General features: G+C 30.7%; 1 protein-coding gene across 1 annotated transcript; it reads left to right on the top strand.

Moving 5' to 3' along the window:
* Positions 1 to 3,228: 3,228 nt before the first annotated feature.
* LOC139482783 (uncharacterized) lies at positions 3,229 to 14,040 on the top strand. Its single transcript, XM_071266843.1, has 7 exons — positions 3,229 to 3,330; positions 5,792 to 6,039; positions 7,055 to 7,110; positions 8,219 to 8,278; positions 11,528 to 11,699; positions 13,606 to 13,655; positions 13,933 to 14,040. The coding sequence occupies exons 1-7, from the start codon at positions 3,326 to 3,328 to the stop codon at positions 13,975 to 13,977; spliced, it is 636 nt and encodes a 211-aa protein (XP_071122944.1). The 5' UTR covers positions 3,229 to 3,325; the 3' UTR covers positions 13,978 to 14,040.
* Positions 14,041 to 16,092: the final 2,052 nt, after the last annotated feature.

Here is a 16,092-nt window from a genome sequence, read left to right as displayed (position 1 = left end):
TGCCAGTGGTAACTTCAAATTTATTTTGATACAGTGTTGTTTATCATTTGTTTTGTTTAATGTTATAAATTTGTATATTTTAACTTTTTTTATTCGTTCAGAAAAAGTCACATGTGAAATAAACTCATCAGAGATACCAAGAATGCAACTTTATATTTAAGCCAGCCGAACGTTTCGTCTATAAAAAACCTAAGTATTTCAAAAGTTAGTTTATAATTATGACCATATCAATGATAATTCATGTCAACACAGAAGTGATGAGTACAGGGCTGGTGATTCCAACGGTAAATAAAAACCCAATAAACAATGGCTTCCACCCAGTGGTTGTAAATAAACTCATCCTAGATACCAGAATGACAATTTAATATTTGTACCAGACGCGCGTTTTTGTCTACAAAAGATTCATCAGTGACGCTCGAATCAAAACTTAATTTCATAAAGGTCGATTGAAAACGGCGGATAGAAAAGTAATAATTGTGCACGGTTATTTTTAGAAAAGCTATAAACCGAAGTACTTCGATACGTTATCTAATAAATTTATTGATATTGTTATAAATGTTTAAAAGTGTATTTTAACAATCGACAATAATTTTCATACACAAAAGATGTACCCCAAAAAACATAAAAAATAACAACTAAAATGTTTTAATTGTCGTATCTATAAAATCCCGACAAAATGAACGAAGAAAAAAGAGTCTATATAATGCATCAATGATTATGATACAAAGGTTGAAAATTAATAATATAACAATTGCAGCTTTTGTATGAGGTCAATAAAAGAGATATCGACCCAAAGCTGTATACCAATCTAGAACTTCGTCCCAAGTCGGTATGCTTCTTTCAGGTCATTATATCCTTGAATGGCCCTCATACAAAAGCAATAGTTGTATATTATAGTGTTTTGTTTTTAATAACCTGTATTGTTATTGTTTATTCTGCAGGTATTGTTCAGTGAGGTGCTTTATCTTAACTGAGTAGGTTGTACTTTCATCTATGTTAGTTTTGTTAAACAACGGATTTTGATTAAATTTAAGAAAAAAGGTAAAGATTTTTTTTAAATGGTTTCATACAGTTTTATCATGTATATCTTATTCAAACTCTCAGATGCTTTACTTAGGCTATCAATGTGGTTTACGAAACGCGTCTCAGTTGTACTTTTGAAGTTTTCGTTAGTTCTTTTCTATACACAGCGTTTATCTTATACCTTAAGATTGATACTAAAATTTAGAAAAAAATGCATACCAAGGAAATATATCTATTTACATATAGGTAATACATTGTAATGACATCAATAAATATATGTTGTGTATTTGTCAGTCATATATATCACACTCATAAGGTTGAGTGATGTATACATATTGTCCTATAATGGTGTCCTTGATTGATGGTTTAAGAATCCACAGCAACGTCTGATCGGGATCCTGATGTAGAGATAGTGTCATGATTTCTGCACGCAAACGAACCTTGGGACAAGTTATTGGATGACCCGTAGGTAAAATATCTGCCATATCTGACCAACCTTCATTTTACAATGACTGTTGAAATTCGGTGTCATTCATTCCATGCAATCGACTTTTCAAACATACCTATAAGATTTATCACAAAGTTCAAACTTCTGTTAAACTCGAACAAACAGAGGGTAATCTTCCATTTCAATCTTTTGTCAATTATTTCAATGATTTAACACCGACTTTTAGAAGATTTTTTTTTCTATAAAACATATATGTTTGGTTTGACTATGCGAGTATTTTAAAGTTTTTGTAGTCAATATCAGGACAAACATTTGAATTATCTGATTAACATAAAGTTATTATAAAGATTGAAACATAATTGGCTTTGATTGAAATATTTTTTTTATTTTGCAAAATTCATCTATGAATCAAACATCATACCCATCAAGTCCACGCAATGACAAATATTGCTTTTCATGACGGTACATGTATATTGTTATAGAAACCGTTGATAGTGTAATCACTCACTAATTAACATAATCTGATTCAACCTAGATATATAATGTATCCCCAGAGGTAGACAGATACGGTGATGATTGCTAACTGGACATTTGATTAAGGCCATTCTCTGAAGTGGACCAGTATAGAATTTAATATACATAACTAAACAAACTATTGTTATTTAATTTTATCTGCCGCTAACTTTCTCCAGAGATAGTGTTAAGTATACATCATTTAAATATCACGAGTAACATAATTGACACCAAACCAATTTCTTTATTCCTAAGAGTATAGATATAATATAATTGATCACTGAGAGTTGACCACTGGAGTCGTGGTCATACGGTCTGAAGATTGATCAAAATCAGGGAAAAATACTTAGTAGTTTGCTAAAATTAGTTTGTTTCTATGAAAAACAATTATCAAAATATCTTCCTTTCAGGAAACTTCATATATATGTTATCAAACTGAATAAATTTGTATTAAACTTGTGGATGTTCATTTTAGTTTAATTTCTATGGGGGATATTTAACGTGTACTTGTAATTAGTACAAATATAGTATTCTTATTCATTTCAGAAGACCATATACTGTCCATTTGTTTATGTATCGCTCATACATTTATCTAATTATTTTGAATGTGTCTTGATATTGGTACAATCGATATATGTAATGTGATCAAGTTTGAAATGTTTAACATCCTCGTTTTCATTGTGATGCCTAACTAAACATAAGTAACATTTGAAGTAGGATCTGCTTGCCCTACCGGACAACCTTATTTGACCCCCAGTTTGTTAGTTGGTTCGTGTTGCTTAAAGTCGTACTGCGCAACAGAGTAGTAGGGTTGGCTTTGCAAACCAAAGCTAAATGGATTAGCTTAAAGAGACATGCACCATATCTACCAATAACGGAAAACTCCAACAAGTGTTATATTTCTATATTACGCATTCAACAGATCTTTACGAAATAATTAAGAAAAGATGAATAATGAAGAAGTTTGATCATGGAATAAAAAATAAAAAGTCTGAATTATATCTGAATAATTCTATTCTCAATTTTATTTTTATATTAATAATGTTAATCTTTGGAAGCATTGGAAGCAGAAGAAAACATCATCGAAAAAGAACTTGGTTCGACAAAATCGGTGACCCTTATCTTCAAAAATTTTTATTTAAAAATGTAACTCATGACAATGCATTCAGTCATTTACATGCAAATGACCTCCATTTTCATTTTCTATCTTTGGTAAGTTAGTTATCAGTTATTTATCGGACGGACAGATATTGTCAGTATTGCCTATTGTCATGAAATCGTCTTATCGTCAGAGGATAAGCAAATATTTAGGTTAACTTACTTCTATCAGGAGGCACAATCATGAAGTAAGTATTCTCTCTTCTATTATCTCATAAATAAAATGTCACATACTCTAATATTTGACAAAATAGTATGAAACGAGAAATAAATTGAAATATTTATATGACTATATGTCGTTACTCAAAATGACTGCAGATTTAGACATTTAAAGTAAAACCAGTTGTTGGCATGATACGGGCTATATTTCATTATTATATTTTTGAAACCTCTAACAGGAGGAATTGTGGTTGGTTGTCTTATGATGAATACATAATCTTTAAAGCAATTTAATTGAAGTCTGGAGATAGCATGACAGTAACTGTTAGAAGTCCTTTGTTCATTTATATTGATTATTGTCATTTTGACCAGTTTTTTCCTTTACCTTTTCTAACATCGGACTCAGACCTCATTAATACTGACTTGTATTGAGCGTATTGATAAGCGGTTGAGTATTCCATTTTGGCTAGTGGAGACTTGAAATCTCACAAAACAGTTTAAACATCGTCGCATATTTGTGTATGTTCCAAGTCAGGAACCTATGGCGTTTGTTATATAACAAAACAAGATGGTATGATATGATTGCAGATGAGGTCACTCTTACAAGAAACCAAATGACAGAGACATTAACAACCTATACGGCTTCAACATTAAGTCATGTATGTTTCGTAAATTTTCGTAAATTTTCTTTTTTTAGTGTAGAATAACATCTAATTTCACTGCTATATTATACATGATTGCTTCTGGGCTTGCTGAATCCCGCCTACTGTTGCATGATTTTGTTTGTCGATGTGTTGAAGACCCATTGGTGGCCTTAGGCCATTATCTGCCTTTGGTCGAGCTTCTTTGACACATTCCTCGTTTCCAAATTAAATTTCACATTGACGAAGTGTGTTAAAGATTGGCCAATATAATTGAAAGTGACATTCTGATTGAGATCAAGGAGATAACCTTATTATATAAATAGAAGTACATCTAAATTAGGTCAAGGAAACTTATGTAAAAATAGTCCAGGATAATACAAGATATGTAAGAGGCAATGATATCAGTACAAACGATAAATATTACTAAACAACATTTTTTACATTATGCATGAACCCAGAAGTTAGAAGTTAAACTTTAAAAAACACTTTTGATCTGAGCGTCACTGATGAGTCTTATGTAGACGAAACGCGCGTCGGGCGTATAAAATTATAATCCTGGTACTTTTGATAACTATTTGACATCAACACGAGCAGCAAACAAATAGAAAAGGATATAAAAATAATATAAAAAAAAAACACAAATTGTGGGAAAAGATAACAAATAGTTTGTATGAACAAATTGATATTTCACATGTTACCCAATTTGAAAAGCATTTAACAGTCAAGTGAAGGTAACACATGAGTTATTTTTCATTTGACGTATTTTGATTGGTTAATACTTTCCCGTTGACCTGTCCCATCACTACTTTTCTGTTCACCTTTTCCATTATCTGTATTGCATATAATTGTTTACCTTTATCTTTTTATAGAGGCAAAGAAAACACATTTAACATACAAATATTCAAAATGGTTCAGTGATTGAGCTGTTTTAACTATGCATTTTCAAATAAAGATTTATTTCAACTTCAAGACTGGTTTCCACTTCTAAACTGTCGATTCTACTTACTATTTCACTTGTTACAATGAAAAACCTTATAATTTTCTTTTCAAATAAGGTCTACGAAAATAGTGTAAATAATAGCAATTAGAGTGTCAAAAAATTGTTGCAAATACTAAGATTTCAAATATTTTTCAAAAAAACTTTTGTGTTCCCTATATAGATTTCGCTCATCGCCAAGTAAGTAGTTGATATCAAATGGGACCAATGAGTTTACATTGTAATGTTCTTTTTGGTCCGGTCATTGTCTAATAGACACGATCCCCGTTCCCATTCTCTATTCTATTTTTCTCAATGAAATTTTTAGGATATAGCTAATATAAAAAAAAGATGTGGTATGATTGCTAAGCATGGTCAAAACTACTTGTTCCTACTATCTTTTGTTTAACAAAAAAATACATGACTGTTTTGTCTTTTGTTCTAATGATTTAAAACTTTCAGTTATTGCTTGATATGTTAATCTTATACATATAAAAAAAATATATAAACCTTATTTCTCTTCTGTTAAATTATAACAGCATTGTTCTTTAGAGAATTTTCATTTTTTTAGCAACTGCTTTGTTAGAAAGATATATTGTAGTGTTGATCATTTGAACTATTTTTAATCTTTTTCTCATTTGAATATATCGTTTATGATAGACATATGAAGAGAACATTCTAATTGTAAATAACTTTTCAAAATATAGATACCCATTCAGTTGGGGTTTTTTTTTATCTGGAAATTCATATTTCGTCCATCACATTAAAGTTTTATAAGACAATTTTACTCGAATTTGTAATTAACCGATATTAAACAGTTATTGTCGTTTAGAAACTTGAATAAAATCCCGATTCATGCTTATTTTCCAGGATAACAGCACTAATTGTTTTGACATGCGCAATGTGCACTTTTGCACAAACGCCGAAAACTACAGTGCCAGTCTCGACCGATCATCTACTTAAAATTTTAGAGGCAATGCACAAATCTCATATCTACAATGCCCTGCCGTCATCAGAGAGGGTGCTACTGGTAGAGTTATTGGCTGCAGCAGAGGTTGACCAAGTCACACATTTAATTGACAGAGTTGGGTTCGCTCGAATTGCTCAGTTTCTTGATCGTATGTAATAAGATATTAATACAAAAACAAGTTTGGATACGTGTCAATGAAACAGCAACTTCAACAGACACAAAAAACCAAATCCGAATCATTAATAGGATATACAATATTCTAATCTAGTTTTTTTTTGTAAAATTATACCATCTACCGTTTAATCTCGACCAGTGGAATAACAAAATATAAATAAAAAGATTTACAATAAAACTGCATTACAGATAAGTTGAAATAGTTTATAGATAATGTGCAATTGAAACCACATCTATTATAAAAACATTATACGTTAACATGAAAACTATTCACATAAGTGAAGGATTGAATGCCGTTTAAAAATTAGATGAAGGCAAATAATAATTTCCGTCGCCTTTTACGAACATTCTATACATTTATACACCTATTATATAATGTTGTAATTGTTGCATATCTGGTGTTATAACTGGTACACATATTGTTTTATATATATATTCGTATGGAGTTCAACCAGTAGAAATTTATTAAATCCGAAATATCGCCAAATTAAGAATGATTTGCATAACGATACAAAACAAAATGGTAATCTATTGTCTGGTAAAGTTACAAAACAATATTATGTCACGTATCTGTATATAGTTTTTAACACAACTTTGGTTTTTAAGAATGGTTTAAAAAAAAAAGCATTACTCTCTAATATGTGTATGAATTCCTTTCGATTAGACTTGTACATGTGTATAAAAAAAAAAATCAACAAACGACGGTTTTATGCTTATTTCGATACTGCTTTGAAGAAAGTATACCCAAATGATGAATTTCCAAATTTTATTATTTTATATATTACGGCAATAGAAAAGAAAATTTATTTTCAGAAAATCAATGTACTGAGTTTATAGAAAGGAGTTTATAAGACAGTTTTAACTTAGCGCTTTAAGAAGGTAATTTAAACACGGAAAGACATAATATTGTCTAGTTTCCAATGTATATGAGCTCATATATTGAAACCGAAAGGTTGATATATATTACTGCAAACAATTTTATATTTCAGATGTAACGAAGATAGATCAAGGGGAGGCAAAACTTTTGGAACATTATCTGATACAGGTTAATATAGATATTAATACATGCATAACATGTAATACTATGCACTGCTGACGTTTAAGATAGCTGATTTTCATGCTAGAATATACGATTGTATACTATCCTAATGTCACGTTAAAACTTTCTAATTATATTATACACCAAAAAGGAAGTTTTTGAGACTATCAATAATTAGATACAGTCGTTAACTGTTAGAGTGGTAACACCATAATATACTTTCATTATTAACAAAGGAACTTTCGTGATCTTAGTCAGCAGTTGGTTTGTGTTATTTCCTCCTTTCCTTCTAAAATTTTACATGGGTATAAACCAATTGGTTATATGTTCATAAAGATGAGTGTATTGATGCATCCCTGGCTTTCAAGTGTTGAGGTTAAAGCGTTCCTGATGAAAATTACTCTAGTTAAAAAGCAACATGTTTAAGATTCCCCGTTATTTAATTAAAACATTATTAAGAAACTAAAATTAAAATTCCTTCATGCAATTTAATCTTTCACGAATTTGGCTATTTGTTTATTCACTTGGTTAAGATTTGAGCGCGTTAGATGAATGTAGATCATGAAAAGTCCTTATGACTCATATTTTTTCAAGGGTTTATTCCATTTGAAAGTCATTACACAAATCTCAGTTAACATTACGAATAAGTAACCGCTATATTAATGCTAATCAGAGGTACTTTTCAAAACACCATGCATTCAATATCAATTATGTTTTCAAGACATGCGGTTAATCTAAGAAAAACTCATATGATTTGACCATTTAATGAACAGAAATTTTACAGGAAATTGATTCGGCGTTAAAAGTATTATGTGCAAGTTTTCGACATCGATCATGCTTCATGAACGGGTGTAGAAATAAAACTTTCAAATACAATTCCCCGGAATTATCATTAGACTTATTGCTATGTTTAACCTTTCATCAGCAACACAACTGGTGCACGTGCGACATGTAGAACATTATCTGATTATTCTTCAGGATTTGAATAACCTACTCGCCCATTGTTTTGGTGGAGTTCGTGTTGCACACTCTACATTCTATTCACAGTACCTATAATCTTCACCGAGTCATTGGACAGTAAATACACATAATTTTGACATTCTTATTTTTTTAGGAATTAAATCAGGAGACAGTTATCGCAGTTCATCATTCAGATGACAGTGTTGTTATTAAGGTAAATACGTCACTTTGTACTTAATTCGGCCGGGTTTGTTTTTGTTTTTTTGCATTTCATCTGTGTTATCTGAATCGTCTATATTTCCGCATCCTTGGTTTCTTCAAACCCTATTGTTAAATTTAATAGTTATGTAAGGAGAATAAGCATTGACAGCACTATATGTTCCCGTTATATTGCTAATCTTAAATATAATTTCCAAGATGTGAACAAACTCCTTCACATTTTTATGCAAACACACGTTTATTGTATCAATTGATATGTGTATGTAGAGATTACTTACATCACCAACTAAAGGCCCACGACAGATTATAATTGTATATAAGATTGTTTTTACAAGCACGATAAATGTAAGATGCCGATAACGCCTTCAACATATTAGATACACAAGCAAGGTTTGAACGCCTAGTGTCTGTCGATAGCTAACGTTGATAGGGTCAATACATTTGTTGTTGCAAGCAAAACATGTACAGTTCATTACTTTTCCCAAGCCACAAACCGGTCGTCTCCATACCGTTCACGACTAGATTTTTAATATAAATCAACTCTTTTAACTTATTAAATAGCAACTTGTTAGCAAACAAATACGGATGTTCTATGCGGAGAGGGAAATTCAATGATATACATGTACTCCTTCGAATGACACGGTGTGTGGGAATCAATGTCAACTTCTTCATATACTGTAATGTCTGGCGTAAAAATTATCAATACTGGTATCTATGATAAGTTTATTTTAAAAGCATAACTTTGTAAACTATGTCTTTTTATTAGAGATTTCCAATAAAATGACTTTATTCGACATAACCGACATAACTCAATGTATTTCGTCCTATTGCATTGAAGCATGACGGAGGGGAGAATACACTACATGAATGTTTTGCTCTTTGAACACGCATTTTTTGCTAGAATATACTTTATGTAAAATTTAACCAAATAATTTTTTAATCTTTGAATACTTTAATTTGTTATCAAATTTTGAAAGATTTTATCGATACAAATATTATAATGGAATAAGTAAGTTAGCAACATGTAATCAAATAATCCATTATTACTTGTCATTTCACTTGACCCATATTTTAGTTCTTCTCAAATTATGAATTTTAAAAACGACCAAGACGAAATCTAGCATAAAAATATCAAATTAATGAATTCCGAAGCGAGAAGGTTGTCTTTTGTTTTATTTCACAAGTTTTAACGTTTACAGTAGATTCCAACCACCCGAATGTAAAAAGTGTACTCGACTATTTTTTTTTTAAACTTTTACGCACATCTGGCGTACTAAATTATAATCCTTGTACCTTTGATAACTATTGCTAATCAAGTACACCTTTCAAATTACAATATATATATAAATAATGAATTGATGTACACACTTATTTACACACATTATTATCAATTACAAAATTCTAATTTTTAATGTTCGTTAACTTTCATTTGAAAGAAAAGTGCATGTCAACTCATTGAATTTAAAGAAGTACAAGACCTGTTTAATTTTTTTTTAAATATACACATCCCGTTGTCGTACGTTTTTCCAGTTAAAAAAATTCGGAGATTGTAAATTAGGGAGATTATATAACTGCAATAGAGGAGAACGTTTGAAATAATGCTTAATAATGTAGGATGGAATCCAAGTTATCAACTTTAACAGACACATTCTGATTAACACTTTGAGTTCATTTTTTTGGAAATTGTTAAAAAAAAACCCACCATATTTAATAATAGATACCCACGAAAATTAAATATTATTAAACATTGAAAAAACGAACAGGGACACCAATCTGATAACGACAAACAGAAGCAATAAAAATATTAAATAATAATCACCGTGTATCATCGTACAGCGGATATAGGTACTAACCAAGCGGACGTGAGCGATTTTGATCTTACACGGTAACGAAAAATCTTTGTTTTGTTCACATAATATCAATGTGTACTTCAATCTAAACATAAATGATGTTTTAAGAAATGATTTGGTCGGAGGTTGATGATTAGAAATGTCTCATTATTTCCCCAAAACAAGAGGGATTACTAAAAGCATGTGCAAATACTTGTATAAGAAGTTGGCACTCGTCTCATCCGATATTATTCTATAGTCATTTCAAATCTTGTTCTGATCGAGGTCAATGTGTGTGTGTAATAAGTATAGCTGTTTCAATAATTGGCATTGAAATCTTTCATACACATGTTATTTTTCGATATGTTATCCCTAAAGAAACGTTGTGTACGATGTTTAGCTGACCACATAAACCTTATGTACGATGCATAGTTAAGTTGTTAAACACCGTGCACAAAAAACTTTATTTTTATACTCGTTTGTAACCCAAAATGTTTCAAGGAATGAGTAATCACAGGTAGGTTTATGACTGGTAACTATTACTTTTGCCCTGTATTAGGTTTCTTTCGGATAAAACATGAAAATGTCAACAACTGTATCGAAATTTAAAGTTGGTGTTGACATTCAAAACTATTTGCGCATTTACAAGTTAATTGTTTTTATTAGAATATCAAAGTTGTTTTATAAATAGGAAAAAATCGATGCGAAAATTATTTGGGAGCAGGAATTTCAAATGTTTAGAAATGTACATTGAATATTGATAAAGCAAAAGAAAGATTTTTGTTATCATGAAAGGTCAAAATCGATCATGCCCGCTTGGTTAGTACCTATATCCGGTGTACTGATGATACACGGTGATAATAGGTTCATTAAATTTTGCAAAGTATATCGGACAAACAAAGTCATGGTCAAAAACATGAAAGACAACTCCTATGAATCGAATGATAGGTAAAGATACGTATATATACGTGGTCTTATGACAGTGAAGATTATGCGGGAATCACGTGATATATAAAAATCATGATTTCTCTCGTTTTTCATCATTTAAGAAACACTTGATATTAAAAAAATAAATTATGAATGGGTTTAATACATGTAGTTAAGGAATACTTAGTTAAAATTTGAGAGTCGCATTTAACAAAATTAGTTGGTTAGCAATAACCGGTCCCGTTACGTGCGTACGTCGAGTGAGGTACGTATGTCATTTTATTGGAAATCTCTTATATACCTCGAATTTGATATGGTGCTTTTGCTATAAAAAACAGGTTCAATCCATCAATGTCTACATTTGATTGGGACTTTCCGTTTTGAATTTTCATCGGAGTTCAGTATTTTTGTGATATTACCTATTTTTTTATTTGTTTTCAAAATAACACTGTTTGTTGATCTCTATATATATCTTATTTTATTTTCAGTTACGCGATCTCCAGACACAGGTCAATAATCTTATGCACACGCATTTGTATACTACTATGAATCAGCAGGACAAGCAGTTGATTGTTGACTTATTTGTTGCTTCTCAACATCACAACGTCACAGAATTTATTCATAAAATTGGATACAGTAAAGTTCTATCTTTGGTAGAACGTAAGTAATTTTTATTCAAAAGAATATGTTATGCTAGTAATAAGATCAGACGACATTGTATCAAACAATAACTATCTTAAATGACTTTTCGCCACATTTGATGCTGGATGACAGCATATAGAGAATATGAAGTCGTATACGTTTGTTGATTTTTTAGCTCACCTGGCTCGAAGGGCCAAGTGAGCTTTTCTCATTACTTGGCGTCCGTCGTCTGTCGTCCGTCGTCTTCGTCCGTCGTCTGTCGTCCGTCGTCGTCGTTACCTTTTACATTTTGAACTTCTTCTAGAGAACCACTTAATGGAATGAAACCAAACATGGCATTAATGTTCCTTATGAGGTGCTGACCAAGTGTTGTTACTTTGTAGCCCATCCATCATCCAAGATGGCCGCCAGCGGGGGACTTAGTTTAACATAGGACCCTACGGGAAATGCATGCAAATGACTTCTTCTAGAGATCCACTGAATGGAATGAAACCAAACATGGCAAAAATGTTCCCTATGAGGTGCTGACCAAGTGTTGTTACTATGTAGCTGATCCATCAGCCAGCGGGGGCCTTAGTTTAACATAGGATGCTATGGGAAATGCATACAAAGTCTTCTAGAGAACCAAGGAATTGAATGAAATCAACCATAGCATGCACAGTCCTTTCCTTATGAAGTGCTGGCCAAGTGTTGTTACTTTGAAATCAAATTTTATCTATTTTTATATGATTTCAAAAACCCAAGTAGGGTCAAGTGAGCGATACAGGCTCTTCAGAGCCTCTAGTTAAATTTCTATAGGTAAAGGTGACAAAAAAATATGCTGACGGGAAGCTTCTTATTTCTAATAACTGGAAAATTGATATGATAATTAAAGACGAACGTTTTCTTCTTAACAACATCTTTGTTGGTTTCGGCAATACAGCTTTTCAAATCGAACCCCGTGAAAAGCAAACGTGTTCTGTTGTTTAAAACTCAGTATAATCCGTCATAATTCAATTACTTGATAAATTCAACAACTCTTACCGTTACTTTGATGTTATCAAAAACTACCCACTTTATATACTTCCGAATTTTACCCTAGGGAACATCCTACAAATAAAACAATATAACTCTTTTCATATTTGAGGTTTCCACGTGAAACCTTTTACAAAAATACGACAAATAGAACGATTTAACTTTTCCTATAGCCAATTTTCCCTTCTTTGAGGGATATGACGTCCATCTTAGGTGTTTATACATTCCCTCGCGTTTACTTTGCTCATATCTATAATGACGTTATTATTTGCAAGATATATAATCTATATGAATTATTTCTATTATATGTATAGAGATAAATACAGTATTTAAATCAAATGATTAAAGTCATATGAAACGAGTGACTGGTGACAAATAATGTTTATCCAATTCTTAAACCAATGCATGTATATATCATAAACTTAGTCTTCTGTGCACGATTTTATCATTTTTTACATTAAGATATCGTATAATCGTTAATTTTATTTCTCTCTGTCTGTAATGAGATAACAAATAAGGCAGTTCAGTTATTGTCGTGTTTAAAGCCGAAGTTTACCGATTGTTACCTTATAGTTAACAATCAACAAAAAGCATGGATATTGAGTACGTGATTAACATATACAATCAGATAATTGTTTATTTTATTGACAGATTCATGCGTATTTCAATCACCGGATTTTTACTAGACGGGTCATGCTAAGATCACTTGCATATTCGGAAAATATGTCGGTGAATTGCTTTAATGTGAACAAATTAAAGAGTTTTCTTCAGAAAAAAAGTATGTGTACATAAGTTTAATAATGAAAAGTATCCATTTAGTTATAAAAATCATATGCATTTTTTTTTATTTGAGGTTTCATGTGACTTTAAATGGTTAATGTATTTTAAACATTTAGTATTTCTATTTCAGATATTTCTTCTCCAAGAGACACACATCAGTTTTTGATCTACTTAGTTGATGTAAGTTATTAGAAGTTCATGTTTTGTTATAAGTTAAGTTTTCAAATGCAAACCATAAAATATTTTTTTTCAAACAAATTATTGTTACTATATAGGTTTGTCACTCGCAATATTAAATTGATTTGTAAATTTCGTGCAATTGAGGAATAACTGTTGATATGCATGCATCACAGTTATTTTATTGTTGAGATTCTATTATTTAATATTAGAAATGTATATGTATTATAAATAAAGTATATTTTTTATTGAAAAATATTGATATTGTTATTCTTTGCAGCATATGGAAGCTGAGGCATCAGGACAAAAGCCTGGATTTGGATGAATAAAAATAGAATTTTAAAGCTTAACCCAAAAAAGACTTTGGATTAATAAAATTATAATACTTTTTTCTACTTATCTTTCATTACACATATTAACAGTGGTATACTCATTAGTGTACGTAGAAGTGGTGTTATATATTCATATTTATTGAAATGTTCTGTTGACTACTAACAGTACAGTTTTAAAATGCCTAAATATATAAATATATACTCAAATTGGCAGAATATCAAACAAAATTATCGTTTAAAGATGAAACATATCTATATAGCAATCTGCTAATAGTCCGTTTGATTTCTATAAATCTTCAGAAAATGAATCTTAAAAGTTCATTTTTACAAATAAATATTTTTTTCTTCATGTATGTTAATGTATGATATATACGAACTCTGACTATGAATAACATAACTTTGAACCAAAAATCAAAAAAGTTAACGTTACTCATTAGGTCTCTATGTTACTTCTATTGTTTTTAATATTAAATACTCAATGGAGTAAGTATGAGTAGTGTAACAGCCTTCCATTCAAAACAAAAACATAAGACATGTGCTTTAAACCTGTTTCATTGTACCATGTGACTTTACTCATTTCAATATTAAAGGCACTATACATGTTATGAAAAATGACCATCATCTAAGTTTTTTTTATGATTTTATAAATGAACTTGCATTTATCTACAAAGATGTTATTAGAGGAAAAAATGTTATAAACATATGTTTTATTTTTTTTTTCCTTTCTAAACTTTTTTTGTAACCTTAATTTGATTATAAATTTATACCTTCTGAAAGAAATTAAGCAAGCTTTTCATGCTTTAAGCATGGTGACAGTAGTAACATAATGGAGAGGCTCTAAAAAGTTTTACAAATAATTATTTACAGAATATATCTGATATTTACCTTTTTCTTGAAAAAAAACACAGCTAAATTATGACTTTCAAAAATGAAAATAAAATTAGATAACATATAACCCAAAATACTTTTATTATTAAAAGAGGCCTTTTTTAATATTGTTTTTAAATTATGCATTGTCTCCCTTACTTATGAATAAAGAAAGGAATTAACATGCCTCCAAAATTTTCTAAAGAAAAAAAGGATATAATTCTGAAAGTGTTCAACTATTTTCTTGCCGAGTCTAAGCGGGGAGCTCCATTTCATTCATGGCATAATACCACAAAATGAACTGCCGACTGTTTGAAAGTTACTGAAAGCTTTATAACAAAAAATGCTTGGTTCAGAAGAAATCTTAAAGTCAAAAAGTGTGTCAACTAAAAAGGACAAAATTGATCAGTTTGACAAAGATCTGATAAAAACTACTGTGCATAATTTATTTAGGAAAAATGAATGTGTGACATTAAAAAAATTAAAACAACTTTTGGAAAAAAATCATGAAATTAGTTTATCAAAATACAAATTATGGAAATCTCTGCATAAGTTAGGCTTTAGATATAAGAGAGTGGATAAAAACAGAAAAGGTTTAGTTGAAAGAAAGGACAGTGTTAACCAATGCATACAATATCTTAGGACAATTAGGAAAAAGCGTGAAGAAGGTTATACTGTTATTTATTTGGATGAAACTTGGGTTGATACCAACCATACAACCCATCAATGGACTAGTTCAGAAGATGCAAACAACAGAAAAATACCCCTAGGTAAAGGTCAAAGATTCGTTGTTTTGCATGCTGGGTGTGAAAAGTTTTTTTTTAAAGGGATGTGATTTAGTTTTTAAGGGTATCAGTACGGACGGACGAGATTACCACACGGAGATGAACAGCAAAATTTTTGAACAATGGATAGAAAACCAATTAGTTCCAGCTTTGCCAAAAAAAAGTCTAATAGTAATGGACAATGCGTCATATCATAGTGTGCGTGTCGAGGTTACAAAACCTCCCACATCTAATTCCAGAAAAGGTGACATGGTTGACTTTTTAAATAAACTTGGTGTTGAATTTTACATGAAAAAAACCAAACCCAAGATATATGAGATTATTAAATCCAAAAAAATTGACCCTGTATACAAAGTTGACGAATTTTTGAAAAAGAAAGGATATGAAGTTCTAAGACTCCACCATATCACTGCGAGTTTAACCCTATTAAACTTATTTGGGGAAATTTAAAGGGAT

Source organism: Mytilus edulis, chromosome 7, assembly GCF_963676685.1.
Source record: "Mytilus edulis chromosome 7, xbMytEdul2.2, whole genome shotgun sequence".
NCBI classification, from domain to species: domain Eukaryota; kingdom Metazoa; phylum Mollusca; class Bivalvia; order Mytilida; family Mytilidae; genus Mytilus; species Mytilus edulis.
Note: the sequence above shows the minus strand (reverse complement) of the source record. Positions and strands in the feature narration are given on the sequence as shown.

Coding starts and splice junctions, on each gene's coding strand:
- LOC139482783 (XM_071266843.1), top strand. Junction 7,111..8,218: donor TGGAACATTATCTGATACAG/GTTAATATAGAT, acceptor TTATTTTTTTAG/GAATTAAATCAGGAGACAGT. Junction 11,700..13,605: donor AGTTCTATCTTTGGTAGAAC/GTAAGTAATTTT, acceptor TTTCTATTTCAG/ATATTTCTTCTCCAAGAGAC.